Genomic DNA, 22,454 nt, shown 5'->3' on the forward strand with positions numbered 1-22,454 from the left:
CACATATGTTTTCAGCGACAGATTGTGCTCTTATCGCAGATGTCCACTCAACGAATTAAAGAGGAACAATTAAAAACTTCAAAACTATAAATGACTGGACATTGAAACCGCATTAAAAGCAGTTGAGTTCACAGTTGTACTTACATACATATGAATCTGTACATATGTATGTGTATTTAGGTACAAGTTTAAAAAAAAAAAATATTTCATTTTATTAAACAAAATTAAGCTCGAATTATATGATATAAGATTTGAGTTTTCGTTTCTTCAATATTTTTTTTTAATTTAAATTTAACGGGCTTTCAAAAATTTTGTAACTTCTAAAGGATACTTATCATGCGTCTGCAATATTGATAAGCCTCGACTACGTATATACACCAACTAGAACTTAGTGGAGACTTTAAGTTTGATTTTTCCGATTTTTTGTTTTTTGACCTTTCCGGTTTTGGTGTTGATTCTGTTTGACACAAAATAGTACTTTAACTGGTAATACGGAAAAAAATTGCAAAGTATTAAAAAATATAAAATATTCTGTATTTTCGGGGTTAATTAATCATTCTTACAATTTTTGAAAATTTGAAAAACAAATTCCAAAAACTTTTTTAAAATCAATTTTTTTTTGAAAATCAAAAATTATTAGAAAACCGATTTTGATTCAGTACTTGTTTTTAAAAGTGAATTTAAATAATTTTTTTAATGAAAATATTTTTTGAAAAACAAAAACAAATTTTTCGAAAATAAAAATTTTTAAAATCAAATGTTATTAAATAACGAATTTTTTAATTAGTTTTTTTTTTTTTTTTGAGAACAAAAAACTATTGAGTAAGAGATTTTGATTTAGTACTCGTTTTTAAAACTCAATTTAAATAATTGTTTTTAATTAAAATATTTTAGAAAAATAAAACTATATTAAATAATCTTTTCGATTTAGTATTCGTTTCTGAAAGTGAATTTAAATAATTTTTTTTATGAAATCATTTTTTGAAATCAAAAACAAATTTTTCGAAAATCAAAAATTATTAAACAAAGAAGATAAAGAATAAGAAAATCAAAAATTATTAAATAACCGATTTTGATTCAGTAAATGTTATTAAATAACGAATTTTTTAATTAGTTTTTTTTTTTTTTTTGAGAACAAAAAACTATTCAGTAAGAGATTTTGATTTAGTACTCGTTTTTGAAACTCAATTTAAATAATTGTTTTTAATTAAAACATTTTAGGAAATTCAAAAAATATTAAATAATCTTTTTGATTTAGTATTCGTTTCTGAAAGTGAATTTAAATAATTTTTTTTTAAGAAAACATTTTTTAAAATCAAAAACAAATTTTTCGAAAATCAAAAATTATTAAATAAAGAAGATAAAGAATAAGAAAATCAAAAATTATTAAATAAAGAATTTTTGATTTAGTACTCGTTTTTGAAAGTCTGCTTAAATAATATTTTTTATTGAAAATATTTTTTGAAAATAAAAAAAAAAATTTGGAAACTAAAAATTATTGAATAACAAATTTTTGATTTAGTTCTCGTTTTTTTGAAAATCAAAAATTATTAAATAAAATTGAAAGTCAATTTAAATAATTTTTTCAATAAATCATTTTTTGAAAATCAAAAAATACTCTATAACCGATTTTGATTTGGTATTCGTTTTTGAAAATAATTTAAATAATTTTTTTTTAATGAAAACAGTTTTTAAAAATCAAAATATTATTAAAAAAAATTTTAAAATCATAAAAAAATTTGAAAATCAAAAATTATTAGATAACGAAAATTATGCAATAAAGAATTTTAGATTTAGTACTCGATTTTGAACATCACTTTATTTTATGAAAAATTTTAAGATTTTAGCCAGATTTCAATATTACTCGTTTTTGAAAGTCAATTTTGATAGAACAATTTTTTTTATTAAACATTTTTAAATAATTCGAATATTTAATCGCTTTTTTGCAATAAATAGAAGATGAATTAATAAAAAAAGAACAGAAAATAATTTAAAAGTATGTACATACATACATAAATACATATATAAGGTTAAGTAAGCATTATTAAAATTTTTTGAAAACCAAAAAATATAAAAAAACCCGTTTTTGACTTCGTACTAGTTTTAAAAGTAAATTTAAATAATTTTTTTATTAAAACATTTTTTCAAGATCAAAAAAATTTTTAAATGTAATAAATAAAAAAAATTTGAAAATCAAAACTTAATAAATAATGAATTATTGATTTAGTACACGTTTTTGAAAGTCAATTTTAAAGATTTTTTTTTAAGAAAAATTTTATATTTTTTAATGAAAAATTTTATAATTTTTGCAAAATTTCAATATGGATTCGGTTCTTTGCAATAAATAGAAGCTGAAGTGGAAAGCAGAAAATAATTAAAAACTTGTTTTCGTGGGTTAATTAAAAGTTTTTAAAATTTTCGAAATCAAAAAATATTAAAAAAAATTATTTTTGATTTAGTAGAAAATCAATAAAAAAATTATTTTTCAAAAAATTCTACAATTTTATGCCTAATTCCAAAAAAATAAGCATTACGCCAACCCTAACAAGTTCCTTCGCTATACATGTGAAACACACACTAAATTTTGATTGTTCGAACAATGCTAAACAAAAAATAAATTTTCAATTTTGCTTTATTTTATTTTTTTAATTTCGATAACTGTAATCCACTCATACAGGTAATATGTAGATATATAAAAGTGGGTAAAAGCACTTTCACTATACTCAATATTTAATGAGTAATCCCTACATTGTTGACTAATCTATTAATATTTAATAAAGCGCCTTGATATTTTGTCACAGTGTGTAGTATATATAATTTCACACGTTCCTATTAGTAAATAAGTATGTATGTTGCTTCCAAGTACAACCTTTTAAGTACACATGCACTTGAATCACCGATAATAAATAAATGTTATTTTTTTGTTGAATGAGTGCTTACATAGAAATGTACTTGCGAGTTGGAAAACTTACAAGCAGAGGCGTAGTGGCTGTAGCGATAAAACACGTACGTTTGTATAGACACACTAATATAAAAAATGAATGAGTACATAAATATGTATGATGAAATATACATACATATGTATGTATTTGTGTATATTCATATAAAATATTTACAGATAATTCGTTATATAATGTATGTGTAGCAACGGAGGGGTTAGCCCTGTTTGTGACGTAACCGGTGGCCGATGGTTTCGCTAAAATTACGGCTGAACTTGGAAACAAGGCAAGCTTCCGTTACTTTATTTAAAATATAGTTTAAAATACATATATACACATATTTTTTAACAGCTTAAATATTTATGTACATACATATGTATATATTTATATTATGTATATACATTTTTAGGAATGACGGATTTATAAAAAAAAATTTGTTATGACAAAAAGAACATATAAAAAGTATAATCAAAAATATTTTTCTTAGAAATCAATTTCGAATGATTTCCGAACTTTCAAATTTTTAGCAAATTTTAAATAAAATAGCCATGAAATTCGAAACCTTTTCACATTTAAAAATGTAATTAAATACAAAAATTCAAATAAAACTCAAATCTCCGAAACCACAATTATAATGAAAAAATAATATATTTCCAACAGGGTGTGTAGGCGTGAATAATTGTATGCCTGCGAAATGGAATGTCATTGTGCTAAATCCAAAAATAATGAAATTATTTAACATGCGCCTATAAGTATGCTTGGAAATTTCGTAATATGCATAAGTGTGCTGAACTAGAGAACATGTTCTCTGGCTGAACATTATCTTTCACAAATTTATTTCGCGTAAAAGTGTTAGTGAAATTGATTGAAACAATGAAAAAGAGAAAGTTAATGTATTGTATTTGTTTCGCTAATTAGCAGCTGGACTTCGGAGTTTTACGACTAGCACTCCAGTTTAATAAATTTAATGACGTCAAATAAGATAGGGTCTGTAGTATGACGTAAAAATTGTATTTATTTTTTAGCGAGATAACTGGCTATCTTTGGTTATGACTTAGGGCAAAACGTGATGCCAAAAGGACGTTACTTTAATGGAATCTCACAAGTTTGCCGATAGACAATCTGGTAATAACGATTGTTGCTATAATTATCTCTAATAAATTTTTCGGCGATTGGTAAACTTAAATTTTTTTGCTTTCTTCTTTTGCTAGGCTTTTATACCATATTCTTGCAATATGTTGCTACAGAGTATTATTGTTTTGTTCACCTAACGGTTGTTTGTATCACCTAAAACTAATCGAGATAGAAATACTTGCTTGGTTTATTTATATATCTATAAATGATCAGGATGAAAAGCCGATTTTAAATCCGGATGCGTGTCTGACTGTCCGTCCATCCGTCTGTCTGTGTAACTTGGGTCTTAGAATATCGTTATGAAACTTGGTACACATTTTTCTCCTCTATAGACGGACTGACTCCTATTCTGCTGTAATAGTCTTAATTTAGTAATGATAGAAGTTTCAGCTTCGCGAAAAGCTTTCCACTTATAAGAGGACTGACACATAAGTCCAGTAAAATTTTAGACCGTTAAACTACCACCTAGTGCAGTTTCTAACTTTAACTTTCTGTTTAGAAACGAAGACAATCGAAAAACACGTGTTCGCAGTCTTCTATGGACTCCGTGCACATCGAACAATATAGACTGACGTCATTTTGAAATTTGTATAAATAGTCTCTGAAGCACCCATGCCCGCTTAATATTTGAGACAGGTGGAAATCCAGATTCCCATGTTGTCTAGTTGTCCACATATGGATGTCAGGTATATGTCTGTGGGTCCACCGTCCTTTGATTGAAGGTTTGCCACCATTGCTGCCATGCAATTATGCTATTCTTTCACTCCTTTCTTTTTTTGATTTCTATAATTGGCGCTAATAACTCATGTAATCTCGTGAATTCGTCACCCTGGATGTATATGGGCGGCATGCTAGCTAGTACTTCAACTGCATCGCTAGATATAGTTCGGTAAGCACTAGTTACTCTTATTGTTGTGAGTCTATGCATCGCATTTAGTGATCTGGCTTTTATGTCTAGTGCCTGTATTCATACTGGAGCAGCATATAGTATTACTGAGAATACTTGTATATAGGGCAATATGTGAGTTCTCCTAATAAACTTGAGAGAGCGTGTTGTTTTTTCTTTTCTTTTGCAGTATAAATGTTTATTGCTTTTGAAACCTATAATTTTAACGTGCGTGCCAAGCATGCAACCCATGATGCTAGGGATATTAAATTTTTGGTAAAACTTATTTCCTGTATCTCTTCTTTAGTATGCCATGTTATCCACTGATTGCAGAGACTTGACTCGTATACGTCCACTACTGCAGCAAGGTTTTCACTGAAGCTGGATTGTGATAAACCAACAGCCATTTGCCTGCCCACACCTTACTAAAACGCTCCTTCTCCAAAAAATCGCAAACAAGCTGATAGTTTTACATTTGGATCTATTGCAAAACCTTTTCGCGCCATAGGCAAGCCATTTTGTAATACTTCCAATAAGTATTGCAACGTAGGCTTGTTAATTCTATATAATTTTTAACTTTTTTGAGAATTATTTATTATTTCTTAAATTCTTAAATAAATTAAATAATAAATAAACTTACATTGTGTTGGGTAATTAAGACTTAAATTACGTCGGTAAATCCTTTCAGCCAACTGCTGACGGGAATTGTTTTCCTCCTCCAAAATACGTTGTCGCAAATATACACTGTTCATTTTTATATACGCTATTAAGTTTTATTAACAAAGTTGAAAGTTAACAATTTAAATTTTTAAATTTTAGTTGCCACAATATCAAAACAGAAACATGTGTAACAGATTGCCGAAGTTCACAATAGTTTAATCGCAATTCGAACACAAGTCTTCGTTCACGCGAAATTCGTGATAGTATACGAACAATGTTCGCGATATGGCTAAATATATTTAAGTATTAATGTATGGTGATCAAGCTTATGCAATTTTACATTTCGAAATATACAAGACACAGTTAGATCCTCTGGGCGCAACAGAGCGACTTCGCTGGCTCAAAATTTGTGTCAAATGGTCACACGTCAATTTAATTCTGTAATAAGTGTACTAACAAATGTACTACCAAATAAAGTGCCAATTTAAATAATAATTGCTGACAATTTGGCTATTTGCAAACGCATTGTTTTACAGTTACAAAAATACATACCTACTGATGTACTGGCACAAGATACACTTCAAAACGATTAATCATTTTATAACTAATAAATTGTTTGTCCACCAATCATTTGAGCCGATTGAACAATGTGTAGACACCATGCATTAGTCCGTTCGCATGATAACTTATCTATGAATATGAAAGTGCTGATTAAATGGAAAAATATTCGCATATTAACCACATGGTGGCAGCAAAAATAATTCAGTCGGTACAATCGTTTGATAGGATTTAGACGTGGCCTTTGCAAACATCAAACAAAAACTCTATTAACGACGAACGATCAATAACGTCTGCGCATTATGTCGTCAGCTAACGGTATAAGCAAGGACGAAAAGTCCTATTACAAAAGCAATATCATAATTGGAGACTCCTTAGCGGAAAATGGAAAGGATACAAAAGCTAAACTGTAAGTCTAAACCAGTTGAAGTTCAGTAGCGAATTCGTGTGTGTGTGGCGCAAACAATTCGTAAATATTCGCCACTGTCAGGCGTTAGTGTTTTTGAGTGTGTTGATTAGTAGTGTATACAACTGTGAACGAACAAGTATGAGTCAAGCAAATCAGCCGTTACTTGCATGCATAAACATGTACATATGTATGTAGTTGCAGACGTATAGATATGAATCGATAAAATTTTTTTGTATTTTGCAAATCATCGTTACCTTGCGAAATAAGTTTGCGTTTGTAGCATTTAACGCAAGCGCGTGCATATGGACGGAGGCATTAAATGAATTGTAAATAAATAAATAAACAAATAAATAAATTTGTACATGTTGTTAAAAAGAAAAGTTAAACGATAATAATATTATGAAAAAATAGAAATAATTATTAAAAATTTCGTTAAATTAAACAAATGTGTCGCTAAATAATTTATTGTCTTCTAATTTTTGCATGCTTCTTTATTTTGTGTGCGGAAATAATTAAGTGAATTTATATTTTTTTTATTTCACAGTTTGGAAATGGATATACATATGTATGTATGTAGGTGTACAATTTTAAATTAATTTTTAATTTAATAAAAGAAATAAAAAACAAAAAAATTCTACTTAAAAAATATTAAATTTTGTTCAAATAGTTTTTAATTATGCGTGAAGCATTTTTTATTAATTAAATTTATTTTTATTACTGCGTAAAATTTTTTAATACACTTTTTTATTAAAATTGTAAAATTTATAAAAAAAAATTTAAATTTAAAAATTTATAAAAATTTTAATAAATTATTATATAATGCTCAATTCTCGCGAAATGCAAATATTTTAACACATATTAACAAAATTTTACGCTAAAAAAGTGTTTAAGTTTTAACAATTTGAAAGTTTTCCTAAAATAAATTTAATAGATTCTTGGCAAAGTTTCTTCTACAAAAACTCAAAAATATATGTATATTGAAAAAAAATGTGTATATTAATATCGATCTCAGAAACCTCTTTCGAATGATTTTCGAACATCTAACATATTGAAAAAAATGCATTGATTAACACATATTATAAAATTTTTATACGAAAAAAAGGTTTAACTGTTAACAATTTTGAAAGTTTTTCTAAAATAAATTTTATAGATTCTTGACAAAGTTTTTTCAACAAAAACTCAAAATATATGGAGAAAAAAATGTATATATTGATATGGATCTTAGAAACCATTTTTATTTTTTGAATTATATTCAAGCATTTAATATATTGAAAAAAATTATATATGGATATGGGTCTGAGAAACTACTTTCGCATGATTTTCGAACTTCCTATATAATGAAAACAATATCTATGTATTGATATTGATTTCAGAAACCACTTTCGAATGATTTTTCAACTTAAATTTTTTTAAAAATCCTTTAATAAAATAGCTATGAAATACGAAACCTTTTTATATTTGAAAATTTAATTAAATATTTCAAAAAGTTTGAATAATACCAAAAATTGAAAAATTAATATTTTTTCTACAGGGAGCGTAGGCGTGAATAATTTAATTTTTGAATTCTTTTAATACGAAAAATAGTTTAAATATTAAAAAAGTTTAACAATTTTCTAAAAATATACACATTTATTATTTATTATAATTTAAAATTTGAATTTTTGCAAAATATGAATACTTTTATAAAAATATTAATGTGAAAACAATTTTAACTGTTAAAGATTCAAAAAAAAATTTTAAATTTTAAATTAATTTTATAAATTTTATAAATAATTAAAAAACAAAATTAATTAAATTAAAAAAATAAATTCTATAAATTTTTTGTTTATAAAACTATTTTAATGAGAAAAAATATATAACTGTTAAAAATTCTGAAAAAATATCTAAATTAAATTTGTAAAATTCGTGGCATTTTTTTATACAAAATTTGGATATTATACATATGTATATGGGTAGAATTATTTAAAAATATGATACCAAAATTTTCGAAATTTTGCATAAATATGCGTATTATTAAAAGATTAAACAAATAAATTGAAATAATTAAAAAATATTTATAATAAAATATTTAAAATGTAAATTTCGATTTCTACGAATGTCTTGAACTATCGAGCTTCCTTTTTTTAATTCAGTGTGCGAAAAGACCTGTGGGGCCACTTAGCTTCCTGATAATTAATTTTTTATGAAAGACATATGTATGTAAATGCACTCAAGTGCATGCCAATTGAAAGCAATTGAAACGCTGACACGATTTAATTGCATTGCATATGAATTGCGGAATTATTAGGAAGGCAAAGTTTACAAATATTTGTTTTTAATAAAAAAATCGAAGTGAATTTCATCTGTTTACCAATTGCATGAACAAATATAATAACATAGCATATTAGAAATTAAATTCAACAAAATAACAAGTGGGTAGCGTTGAGGGCCACTATCATTTTATCGGCATTAAATAAATTATATAAGATTATGAAATGAAAACGTTTGAAATACACGTTGTAAACAAAGAAAAGATAAAAAAATATTTCAATTATTTATTTAGCCGATGGTTGCTAAGGCGTAGCAACACTCAGTGTTCATTTGAATAATTTCGTATAAAAACAATAATTTAAAAATAAAATAAAAATAAATTTTATAAAAAAATAATATAAAAAATTTAAACTTCAAATAAATTTAAAAAAAGTCAAATTTTATTTTCATATTTTGAAATACGAAATTTATTTATAAATAATAGTAATATTAGTCAGCTACATTCGGTTTATGCAGTGTAAGCTTGTTGTAGGTACACCATAGCGTATGAAGCATTTATTCGACTTTGCTCTTACTATACAAGAAGAGCTCACATATTTGAGATTTTGTGCGATTTTTCGCCGTAGCACAACTGAGTTGTGTCGTTGTTGTGGTTAAAAAATAATACGATATAAGAAGTGAAATAACGGTACATTCTTATCTCGACTGTTTATATTTCCAGGCATCAGAATGCAATTTTTACACAATATAGACATATAGACGCTTATTTCTGCATACTCAACTGAAAAATGGTGTTTTTTGAGTTATGACACTATTGATGCAAGGCAGCAAAATATGGGTGTAGTTAACTTTTTTTGTTTTGTAATTATATTCAAACAAAATTTTCTATTTAAAATTCGAATAAGTGATAATGAATTTATAAGTATGCATATGAGTATATGGGAGTGTGATAAAAGAATGGGCGTTTACAGTAACTTTAAATTAAATTGAAAATCATGTGTTGCACTAATAATATATTCTAGGAAATATGCTTATTTTTTATAGCAAAAAGTATTGAAAAAAAATGTTATATAAATTAATATGTGCTAAAGAAATTCCAACAAAAAATAAAAATAAAAAAAAATACTTACACATTTTAAAATACTAACTTATGATCAAAAATGTCTAGATCATGCTGAGTGTAAATAAAAAGTCACCCTATATTTATTACTAATTCATGGATATCATAATTCTTTTCTCTTTTCTGTTTCACCAATAAAAAAGCGTCGTTTTTTGTGATAAGCTGATGAATTTTAAAATTTTGTGATTAATTTTCTGTTTATTATAGCGCCATTAGTCGGCTAAAACTGTGCATATTGGTTTGATAAAATATAAGCACGAGCGGAGCAAGTTGATAGTTTAATGAGTACTAGAAAATATGTGTGTATAATAAACATGTGTATTATGTTCAAACTTAAGTACCGGCTATTGGTGATTAATTCATTGGCAAATAAAATTCCTCACGTGTCAATGCTGCCATAATTATGCACTCGATTTATTGTTATCAAAACATTTTACGCACAAGTGTATGGTATGTGTGTATATTAACATGTGTATGCATACATATGCGTGTATAGGTGTATACAGAGATAATTTTTTTTGGAGTGTAATTATGTTTATTAATTGATTGACAGTAATTTATATTTCCAGATATTTGTATGATGAAATATTGGGTAGTCGAAAAAGTCTTTTCGTATTTCTAATCAAACTTCAACTTATTTTTTCTTATATTTATAATGAACTTTAATATGTACCATTTTGGTCGACCACTTTTTGCCATTTTTCCAGTTGAGACATTATTCAATCAGTGTGAAACTTTTCTGGTTTCTCGGCGAAAAACTGCGACCACTAATTTTCAGAAGCTCTTGAAGCTTCACTCCATTAAGGGAGTTCTGTATTGACCGGAAAAAATAATAGTCCGATGGTGCAAGATCAGGGCTATATGGTGGATGCATCAAAACTGCCAAGCTCATCCAGTTTTTGCCGAGTCATCAAAGATGTGGGTGGTCTAGCGTTGTACTGATGGAAGACGAAGCCCTTTCTGTTGATCAGTTTTGGCGAGTGCTTGCTGCAATCTCATCAGTTTTTGACAGTAAAATGTAGAATAAATCGTTCGATCAGACTGGATAGTGGATAGATAGTGGATGATTCCTTTTCAATCCCACCAAACACCAAAGCATAACCTTTCGAGGCGTCAATCCTGGCTTTGCGGTCATTTGTTGAGCTTCACCACGCTTGGACCATGATCTCTTTAGCACAATATTTCGCTTCAGAAATGGTTCGATTTCATTTCAGTTCAGCAAAGAATCACAGATGTTAATTCGGTCCATTAAATTTTTCATAGATAATTCATGTGGTACCCAAACATCGTGTTTCTTTTTGTAACCAGCCTTTTTTAAATGGTTCAAAATCATTTGGTGATGAATGTTAAGTTCCTTAGCGATGTAATGGCTGCTTTTGTGACGGTTCTGGTATATATTTTCCATAATTTCATCGACCTTTTCAACGATAGGTCGACCAGGTGCATCCTTCACATCGAAATTTCCAGAACGGAAGCGAGCGAACCTGCTTAAAAAAACTAATATAATTAAATGCAAATAAGAAATGTTTCACACACGCACATAATGTACTATATATGTATGCTATTAAAACATACACATATAATTTCATATATCTTATTACTACTTCAAGGCAAATCACCAATGGCACGTCGCAAGAAGATTCAAAGAAAAAGAAGAAATCCAAAAAAGGCGATGATGATAAGGACGATCAGAAAAAGGATGATGTGGAACCAGTTGGATTTTTCAAAATGTTTCGCTATGCCACAACCAAGGATAAGTTACTGTATGCCTTGGGACTGCTCTGTGCCGTAGCAACTGGTTTGACAACGCCTGCCAACAGCTTGATTTTTGGTAATTTATCAAATGTAAGTATTTAATACTTTGTTTATTGCATGACTACCAAACGCGACTAACGTACTGTAGTTGTGAAAGCGTGTTTATAAAAGAATTGTGGCATGCATAGAACTTATATTCAATCATTTATTTTTTTTATTGTTTTTTGTTTTCAGGCTATGATCTCTTATGGCGGCTCTGGAAATTATACGCGCAGCGCAGCTGACGACGATCTTTTAGATGCTGTGCAAACATTTGCCCTTCAAAACAGCATAATCGGCATAATTATGCTTGTTTGCAGCTACATATCCGTTACATCATTTAATTATGCCGCTAACGGACAAATATTACGTATACGCGGTAAATTCCTTAGGTCCGTATTGCATCAGGACATGGCGTGGTACGACTTCAATCAGAGTGGTGAAGTCGCCAGCAGAATGAATGAGTAAGCATAGAAAAGTATAGAATAAGCTATCAATATTTACGATTCTATACTATTACGCTTTGGGCGCGAAAAACTTTGGTGTCTTCTATAACTTAGTCTATCACATCCGCATATACATATATTACAAGTATAATAGCAGCTCTAAGTATTGCGATATATTATTTTTGGTTGAGATAAGATAATAGTCGTCGATTTATTAGCCGATCGCAAAAAATAAAAAGAAAATAAAATAGGCATTACTATAGGGAATTCTACTTTTGACGCACGCCTGACTAGGTATGATATTTTAACCATCTTTATACCTTTTACAGAGCTTCCCTTGTCCATAAACTTTTATTTACCGATAATGTTTATTAGGCATTATCAATAAATTTTGCGCATTTATGCAATGTCATTGAGACTTTTGTCTGGGCGCCGTCATTCATGACCCGTGGTAAAACCAGCTAGTTATAAAATATCTTAGAACTGGTATAATTTGCAATCTTAACAGAACCAGTTCGCTGATTATACTTTTATTTTAACATGCTGATATCATAACATGCTGAGCACATAAAAATTGACAGATTTACGTTCGGAAATATGCCAGATTCATACTAATTTAGAGCTGATACAAATACCTAGTTCAAACTATATTCTCAGCAATAATTTAGAGGATTTTATTATAATTTTTAGTAAAAAAAGTGCCTATAAATAAATTTTCACAAAAAAAGGTTGTAAGTGTGCTGGTTTTCTTATAAATTCGTTTAGTCAGCAAATGTCAGTAAAAACAAGAAAAAAACGTTAACTTCGGCTGCACCGAAGCTAATATACCCTTCACAGGTGCATTTCTGTTAGTAATTATGTGTTCAGTTTATATGGCAGCTATATGCTATAGTTAACCGATCTGAACAATTTCTTCGGAGATTACATTGTTGCCTTAGAAAATAATCTATACCAAATTTTGTGAATATATCTTGTCAAATGTGAAAGTTTTCCTTACAAGAACTTGATTCCGATCGTTCAGTTTGTATGGCAGCTTTATGTTATAGTGGTCCGATATCGGCAGTTCCGACAACTGAGCAGCTTCTTGAAGAGAAAATGACGCTGGCAAAATTTCAAAACGATATCTTAAAAACTGAGGAACTAGTTCGTATATAAACAGACAGACGGACATGGCTAAATCGACTCAGCTCAACATACTGATCCTTTATATATATACTCTATAGGGTCTCCGGCGCTTCTTTCTGGGTGTTACAAACTTCGTGACAAACTTAATATACTCTGTTCAGGGTATAAAAACTGTTGTTTTTATTATTGATTAGTTTGATTTCACTGCCGGGTAATTACAAACATACATTTGTATAGACTTATATGTCTGTCTATATATCTATATCTAATGTCTGCTAAAAGCCTTGCAAAACAAGTAAAGCAGGGCAAAGTTTGGGTGGAACAAAAAATTTTATATTCACGCAACCTTCAGGTACTGGCAAACTTGAAATTGAACTTAAAAATAGCGTCGTGATTTCATCCATGCCTTATGAATTTAATATACACTATAGATTTCTTGTATATTGACCGATAGTTGTGGTTAAAGTTAACCAGAAGTGCGAAAACATTTATGTTATATATAGAGTTTTTCAATAGGGCACTAGAAAAGTAGACCAACAAGGACAGAAACGACGCCATATATTTACTATTTTGACATTTCTCTTCAGTAAGGTTTGCCATTTCAACATAGAAAGACATATGATTCAAGAACGAGTCGAAATTATTAAAATTTACTACCGAAGTTCGGAATCAGTTGCCTTTAAGAGCGGATTTTCAATAAGAGCGCTACAAAAGTTTCTTTTAAATAAAAGAAAAACGGTTTGGGATATCAATAAAATTCTTTATTCCTGTGAAAGTACATTCGTACGTACTCCATGAGTCATCATTGCATTCCGAAAAAATTACGGTTTGGTGCGGTTTATAGGCCGGTAGCGTAAATGGGCCGTACTACTTCCATGATGATCAAGACCGGCACGTTAAAGTGTTTGGGAATCGCTACCGCTCAATGGTAACCGAATATTTTTGGCCCGAATTGGATGATATGAATTTGGGCAATATGTGGTTCGAACTGGACGGCGCCACAAGCCACGCAGCGAATGTCACAATCGATTGATCGATGATCTCACGAAATGGCCCAGTCAATTGGCTGCCTTGGTCGTGCAATTTGATGCCGTTAGACTATTTCCTGGGGAGCTATGTCAAGTCTATGGTCTATGCCAACAAGCCAGCAACGATTGAGCAGCAGTATCAGCCGATTTATCCTTGAAGGCCGTCGAAAATTGGGTTCAGCGTCTGCACTTCTGCCAGCATGCCCGTGGCATTGGTCCAATTAAGCCCATCTATGAACTCGTTTCATAACGGGATCTCAAATGTTACTTAAGTAACAGCTTGCAAATAAAGATAGACGGACGGACGGACAGATACCACTGGATTTTAACTCATTTCGTCATCCTGATCATTTATATATACATACATATACATAAGTCTTTATCTATCTCGAATAGTTTTAGGTGATGCAAACAACCGTTAGGTTGTTTTATACTTTCCTTTCATTTGGTATGCCAAAATTTTTGATTTTGCTGTGTCATTGAGAGCCGTCAATTTTTGCGAGTGATACTTATGTACAGTGTCGTAGCTAGGGGGGGAGGGGGGCGAAGGGGGCCGTCGCCCCGGGCGCAATGTCTTGGGGGCGGCAAAACGATCTTCGCTGTTTTTTAAAACTCCAATTCGGGCAAAAATTCCTGAAAATTGTGTCAAAAGTGTACAAGATATAGGGCGAAAATGGGTTTTTTTTATGGCTTTTAATAAGATGTCTTGTAAATTTACTATCAATTTTCCTCAAAAACCGTATTGTGAGAATTTTGGAACTTCAGAATTTGCGTGGCTTCTAGTTTCTGAATTTTATATACTTAATATCGAAGATATTTAGGTAGGTAGATAAAGGGGGGCGGCAGAACATCCTTGGCCCCGGGCGCCCGAAGTTGTAGCTACACCACTGCTTATGCACTGTCATTGACTGACAACCGAACTCCATATGGTATCGCAAAGGACTAAACTGGTCTATACGCAGCTTACTAGATAAACCTAAGGGAGGATCTCGCCAATACGTATCGGCAATTAGGCGACAGAAGGCTCCCTACATTTATGGCATGACATCCCGTTTGTTTAGTTAACGCGCTTATTTAGAAACTTTATTTTAGAAGCTGGGATGTTCCACCGCTTCGTCTACTCTAACCATGCCCAATATTATCTGATTAACATACTAAATTCTTGAAGTGAGATTCTGTCCAATGATTACAATCGAGTTCTCTTAGCTCTCAAATCATATTTTTTTGGTCAGCCCTCCAACCGTAGTATTCCGCAATAATATGGGCTAAGGTTTCCTTTTAGCATTCATTACTTTAAAAGCAGTTTGTTGAAGAAGCCGAACGGTATTGGACAGTTTAAAGGCGTCGAAATGGTATTCCGTATATACATACATATATTCATTTATCTTTCGAAATTTCACAATCAGCTAATTTCAATCATTCTACACTTGTTTGCATATCGTATTACCAACTAATCGGCATCACTCTACGCTACATACTAACTACTTTCTATACAAATCTAAAACTTTTTCCACAGGGATTTGTCTAAAATGGAGGATGGTATCGCTGAGAAAGACGTGATGTTTGTGCATTTTATTGTGGCTTTTATTGGTTCGCTGGTTTTAGCCTTTATTAAGGGTTGGGAATTGGCTTTAGTCTGTCTTAGCAGTCTGCCGGTTACATTCATAGCGATAGGCATAGTTGGTGTGGTAAGAACATACATGTCTTAAAACAAATTGAAGTTTGTTGCCAATTAATATGACCATTTCTTAACGCAGGCTACTTCAAAATTGTCGAAACAAGAATTGAATGTTTATGCATCGGCTGGTAATATTGCGGAGGAGGCATTGAGCGGCGTTCGTACGGTCAAAACTTTCGAGGGAGAATATAAGGAGGTGCATGCTTATAAATCACAAATTGTGGATGCGCGGAAGATCAATATCAAGCGTAATCTCTTTTCCGGCATGGGTTTCGGTTTACTCTGGTTTTTCATTTATGCCTCATATGCATTGGCTTTCTGGTATGGTGTCGGGTTGGTTTTGAAGAATTACGAGGGCCTTCCTGGTTATGATAATTATGATCCTGGCAATATGATAACGGTAAGTAAATGTTTTGAATAATATTAATAATATCACAAAAATACTTATAATTTTTATTATTTATTTTTATGTTCTAGGTATTTTTCTCTGTCATGATGGGTTCCATGAATATTGGCATGGCCTCGCCATATATCGAAGCATTCGGCGTTGCCAAAGGCGCATGCGCTAAAGTATTTAAACTAATCGAACAAATACCGACAATAAATCCGATCGAACCGAAGGGTAAAAATTTAAATAAACCTTTGGTACATATCGAGCTGCGTGACGTTAGCTTTAAATATCCAACGCGCGAGGAAGTGCAAATTTTACATAAATTTAATTTGACAATCAAACGTGGTCAAACGATAGCCTTAGTCGGCTCATCAGGTTGTGGCAAATCAACGATTATACAGCTGGTGCAACGTTTCTACGATCCGCAAGAGGGTTCTGTCTATTTCAATGATGTCGATTTGAAAGACATCAATATTACTTGGCTACGCGAACGCATAGGCGTTGTAGGGCAGGAGCCTATACTATTTGGCACAACTATCTATGAGAATATACGCTATGGCCGTGAAGATGCTACAAAAGAGATGATCATTGCCGCTGCCACAGCGGCGAATGCGCATATTTTTATAAATAAATTGCCAAAAGTAAGTTTTGAACGCAAATTTCCAATCATGATATTACTACAAAGAAAGCATTTTCTTTTATACAGGGACTTGATACGCTTGTTGGTGAACGCGGCGCTCAGTTGTCGGGTGGACAAAAACAGAGAATCGCCATTGCACGTGCTTTGGTGAGAAATCCAGAAATCTTGTTACTGGACGAAGCAACCTCTGCATTGGATACCGCCAGCGAAGCCAAAGTACAAGCTGCACTTGAAAAGGTAAAGAGAGTTTAAATTTGACTTTGATAGAACAATCGCGTTCGTTGCATAGCATTTTTTTGATGTGTCGCTAGTACGACTTCGGGTGTGGACTTTCGACTTTCTCACTTATACGTATACAATTTGATTTAAGGTTATTTATTTTACTATATTCCTTTTAAGTTTGGATACTTAATTTGGCATGGTATTGAGTAGTCGGAAAAGTCTTTTCGTATTTCTAATCAAACTTCAACTTATTTTTTTTATACGAGTATTTACTATAATGAACTTTAATGAATCAAATATGCACCATTTCGCTCCATCTTTTTTCAGCTAGAGACATTATTTCATCAGTGTAAAACTTTTCTGGTTTCTCGACAAGCAATTTTCACAGGCTTCTCTTGAAGCCAACTTCTGCATTGACCAAAACAAATAGTAGTCCGATGATGTAAGGTCAGGGCTATATGGTGGATGGATCAAAACTTCCCAGCCAAGCTCTCCCAGTTTTTGCCGAGTCATCAAAGATGTGTGTGGTCTAACGTTGTTCTGATGGAAGACGAAGACCTTTCTGTTGATCAGTTTTGGCGGTTTTTTCTTTCGATGGCTTGCTGCAATCTCATCAGTTGTTGACAGTAAAATGTAGAATCAATCGTTCGACCATTGTGGAGCAGCTCATAATACATGATTCCTTTCCAATCCCACCAAACACTCAGCATAACCTTTCGAGGCGTCAGTCCTGGCTTTGCGACCATTTGTTGAGCTTCACCACGCTTGGACCATGATCTTTTTCGCACATTATTGTCGTATTTGATCCACTTTTCGTCTCTTGTTACCATTCGCTTCAGAAATGGTTCGATTTCATTTCGGTTCAGCAAAGAATCGGAGATGTTAATTCGGTTCATTATATTTTTCACAGACAATTCATGTGGTACCCAAACATCGAGCTCCTTTTTGTAGCCAGACTTTTTTAAATGGTTCAAAACCGTTTGATGATGTATGTTAAGTTCCTTAGCGTTGTCATGGCTGCTTTTGTGATGGTCCTGGTCAATCTTTTCCATAATTTCATCGACTTTTTCAACGATAGGTCGACCAGAGCGAGGTACATCTTTCACAGCGAAATTTCCAGAACGGAAGCGAGCGAACAAAATATACCAAATTTCCTCATTATTTTCACTCATTTTTGAACAGCTGTAACTTTTTTTCCACTTCCCTGAATTTAATTTTTTTTTTGGTAAAATGAAGCTCACCTCTCCCATATAGCTCCTATATGGTATGACACAATGTGATTGTGGATACGAAAAAACTTTTTCGACTACCCAATATTTGCAGCTGTGTTCTTCTTCCTTTTTCAATTTGCTAATTTCCCTTTGTTTGCTATTTTCAGGCAAGCAAAGGACGTACCACAATCATTGTGGCCCATCGTCTGTCGACAATACGACGTGCTGATCGCATTATAGTAATTGATAAAGGTGTGGTCGTCGAAAGCGGTACTCATGCCGAATTAATGGATCTCAAGTCACACTATTATAATTTGGTCACAACACAATTGGGTGATGAACCCTTTACGGCCGGCGTTGAAAATAGTGGTAAAGACAATAAATTCTTCGATACAAAAGATGAGGATGAAGAAATGGTTGAATATAAAATTGAAGAGGCAGCTTTAATTGAAGAAAATCTGGACGACTCGGCACTTTGGCCGATATTGAAGATGAATACACCCGAATGGCCGCAACTATTGGGCGGTATGGTGTCCTCGGTTATAATGGGCTGTGCTATGCCCATTTTCGCTTTACTCTTTGGTGAAATTCTACAAATATTGGCCGTTAGGGATAACCCTGAATATGTGCGGGATAACACGAATGTATACAGTTTATATTTTCTGATAACTGGCATTGTTGTAGGCCTCGCAACATTTTTACAGGTAAGTGTAATCACATGCGGCGTTTTATTTGCACATTTTCTTACGAAACTCAATAATTTATATGTGTATGTGTGTTTTCTTAGATTTATCTATTCGGTATTGCTGGCGAGAGATTAACCGAACGTCTTAGGGGTATGATGTTTGGCACAATGCTAAAGCAAGAAGTTGCTTGGTTCGATGACAAAGCCAATAGTACGGGTAGTCTTTGCTCGCGACTTTCTGGCGACGCCTCCGCCGTACAAGGCGTAAGTACATACTCGTATATATTGGATAAATAATCTATGTCAAAAATCTCTAAATCTATTTTATAGGCAACTGGACAACGTATCGGCACCATTATCCAATCAGTGGCCACTATCGTCTTAGGTGTCGGCTTATCGATGTACTATGAATGGAGCTTGGGCTTGTTGGCGCTGGCATTTGCGCCATTTATTTTGGTTGCGGCGGTTATGCAACGCAAGGTCATGGCTCAGGAAAATATGGGCACCGGCAAAGCAATGGAGAATTGTACAAAGGTATAGACGCAGTTATATTGTGGTTACAAAAAATAAAGTCAAGAGAGTTTTATAATATGACATTTTTTTGTAGCTTGCCGTTGAGGTCGTTTCGAACATACGTACTGTTGCATCCTTGGGCCGTGAAGAGATGTTTTACCAACAATATATGGATTTGCTACATCCCGCAATGGCTGTAGGTTTCTACTGAATTTCGTAATGTCTTAAGTGCAATGCTAAATAAAAACTCATTACAGAAAGCTAAGAAGAATACGCATTTCCGTGGCCTTGTATACGGTTTGGCCAGATCACTAATGTTCTTTGCGTTTGCCGCGTGCATGTGGTATGGCGGTTGGTGTGTCGTAAATAAGGGCATGGAATTCGGCAATGTTTTCAAGTAAGTATCTAAGTAATGTGCTTTTTATATATATGTACATATATTTAGTTTTATAACTTTGACTTTGTACATTCTAGGGTCTCACAAGCTTTGATTATGGGCACTGCATCAATCGCTAATGCGCTGGCTTTTGCACCCAATTTGCAGAAAGGTGTAACAGCAGCAAAGAAAATATATTTACTATTTAATCGTGTGCCACAAATCCAAGATAAACCGGGCATATCGCTTGCGCCATGGACGGCGGAAGGCGATGTGGACTTTAAGGAGGTCAAATTTAGTTATCCAACACGTGCCGAAATACCCGTACTTAGAGGTATAATCATGAATATGAAGAAGGGACAAAAAGTCGCATTGGTCGGTTCGTCTGGCTGTGGCAAGTCTACATGTATACAACTATTACAACGCTTCTACGATGTGGACGCCGGTTCGGTAACCATCGATAGTCTTGACTTGCGCAATCTTTCACTCTCGAATTTGCGCCATCAATTGGGTATCGTCTCACAAGAACCGATATTGTTCGACAGATCCATTAGGGAGAATATTGCCTATGGTGATAATACACGCGAAGTTACCGAACAGGAAATTATTGCGGCAGCCAAGAAAGCGAATATACACAATTTCATCTCAGCATTGCCATTGGTAGGTATTGAAGCAGGTCCAGCATAAGTATAAGTATGACAGAGATAACTTTGTTGAATGTCATAAACTAAACATACTAACAAACTTGCATAGCGATCGGGAACCTTTTCCGTCCTTTCGTTAATGATGTCACGCAACAATTTGCTGTTCAGTCAAATGCACTCCGAAAAAAGTAGCGGAAAAACTTGTCGCAATAACTAGTTCTAACATGCTGAACCGAAAAGTTTCGGCCTTAGTTCAGCACAACATTTGAGCTTACGAAATTATGGCTCGAATGGCATTCATACTTTATGTATTATATATTATTAATAATGTAAGTTCTTTTTTCAAATTACAGGGCTATGAGACCCGTATGGGTGAGAAGGGCACACAATTGTCGGGTGGACAGAAACAGCGTATCGCCATTGCTCGTGCCATGGTCAGAAATCCGAAGATATTGCTACTAGACGAAGCCACGTCGGCGCTTGATGCTGAGAGTGAAAAGGTAATAGGCATTGCAAAAAGGACGAAGAGAATAATTAATAATAATAATCATATATATGCATAGATTGTTCAAGAGGCGCTGGATGCGGTCAGTGAGGGTCGTACAACCATTAGTATAGCTCATAGATTATCGACCATTATTGATTCGGATGTGATATATGTACTCGACAACGGCCAAGTTGCGGAGTGCGGTACACACAAGGAGCTCCTGAAATTGCATGGCATTTATCATACGTTGTGGCGACTGCAAACGGGTGGTTAGGGCTGACGAAGAGACTGCAATATATATTTACATATATATACATATATATATACATATGTAAAGTTTAAATCTGTGGCTGTATACATACATACATATAGTATACATGGTTATGGGCTAATAGTCGTATTAGCATTTGCGAGGTTGGAATATTTTATATATTGTAAGTTATTTATAAACCTTAAACTAAGTAGAACAAATTTTGTATTCCTTGTATGTATGTATGTGTGTAAATATTAAAAAAAAAGTAGCTAATAAAACCAAAGTACCATATTTATTTAAAAAACAAGTGAAAATTTTAACTTTGGCTGAACCGAATATTGACAAATTATTCAGAAACTGATTTCATCCTTGACTTTACGCTAGCTTCTAGAGAAATTGATCCCTCGGTATCACAATGTAGAGTTCCAGACGACCACCCCTTTTCTGATCAAAGATGCATTCGTTTAAGCTTGGACGCTTCACGTCCGGAGTGCACAGTGCAGATTCCGTATAAACTACAGAAACAGCATCTGTGATCTTTGTTGTAAGAAACTTCGATCAGCTCTTTCAACCACGCACCATACGAGTGCGATTGATGAGCTCGTCGAGCTCTTCTGCTTTGTGTGTAGGACTACTCTTGAAAGCTTCTGTCCTCTGAAAACCAAAAAAAGATAACGGAAAACGCCTTTGGTGGACATCGGAGCTAATGGATAGCAGGTCTTCGAGCAGAAAACTTTTCATCAAAGTCTATAGAAGTGGCTCCAGTGACGATTGGACGCTTTATAAGTCAAGACTGGTTACGTATAAGTCGAAGTTAAAGAAAACTAAGAGAGCCTCGTGGAGAGCACTCTGGGCATATGTAGAGAGCTGTCATGAGTCCTCAAGGTTTAGACGCATTCTAGCGAAAAATCCTGGTGCAACTGAGAAATGCTGATCGTAGTGAGATTGCGAGCAGCCAAGTGTCGTTGTAACTACTCCTGGACGCTCACTTTCCGATAAACCATT

The 22,454-nt window shown here is 32.7% G+C and overlaps 1 protein-coding gene across 3 annotated transcripts; it reads left to right on the plus strand.

Annotated features, from left to right (window-relative positions):
* The first annotated feature begins 6,249 nt into the window (after positions 1-6,249).
* On the plus strand, positions 6,250-21,756 carry LOC126756761 (ATP-dependent translocase ABCB1). 3 transcript variants are annotated; one of them, XM_050470053.1, is made up of 15 exons: positions 6,250-6,586; positions 11,567-11,801; positions 11,946-12,214; positions 15,866-16,037; positions 16,107-16,427; positions 16,505-17,059; positions 17,125-17,295; positions 18,659-19,195; positions 19,279-19,440; positions 19,507-19,710; positions 19,784-19,885; positions 19,947-20,086; positions 20,164-20,725; positions 21,063-21,209; positions 21,273-21,756. In XM_050470053.1, the coding sequence occupies exons 1-15, from the start codon at positions 6,480-6,482 to the stop codon at positions 21,468-21,470; spliced, it is 3,882 nt and encodes a 1,293-aa protein (XP_050326010.1). In that variant the 5' UTR covers positions 6,250-6,479; the 3' UTR covers positions 21,471-21,756. The 3 variants fall into 3 exon arrangements, with proteins under 3 accessions (XP_050326010.1, XP_050326012.1, XP_050326011.1); XM_050470055.1 differs by lacking the exon at positions 6,250-6,586 and adding an exon at positions 7,137-7,155; XM_050470054.1 differs by lacking the exon at positions 6,250-6,586 and adding an exon at positions 7,142-7,159.
* The last annotated feature ends 698 nt before the right edge of the window (positions 21,757-22,454 follow it).

The sequence above is a fragment of the Bactrocera neohumeralis genome, chromosome 4 (genome assembly GCF_024586455.1).
Source record: "Bactrocera neohumeralis isolate Rockhampton chromosome 4, APGP_CSIRO_Bneo_wtdbg2-racon-allhic-juicebox.fasta_v2, whole genome shotgun sequence".
Classification (NCBI taxonomy): Eukaryota; Metazoa; Arthropoda; class Insecta; order Diptera; family Tephritidae; genus Bactrocera; species Bactrocera neohumeralis.

What these genes read in the sequence shown, in the direction of transcription:
- LOC126756761 (XM_050470053.1), top strand. Translation starts at nt 6,480, where the DNA reads ATGTCGTCAGCTAACGGTATAAGCAAGGACGAAAAGTCCTATTACAAA. An exon ending in CGATAGGCATAGTTGGTGTG is followed by an intron (nt 16,038 to 16,106) that starts GTAAGAACATAC and finishes TTCTTAACGCAG; the next exon opens with GCTACTTCAAAATTGTCGAA. An exon ending in GAATTCGGCAATGTTTTCAA is followed by an intron (nt 20,087 to 20,163) that starts GTAAGTATCTAA and finishes TGTACATTCTAG; the next exon opens with GGTCTCACAAGCTTTGATTA.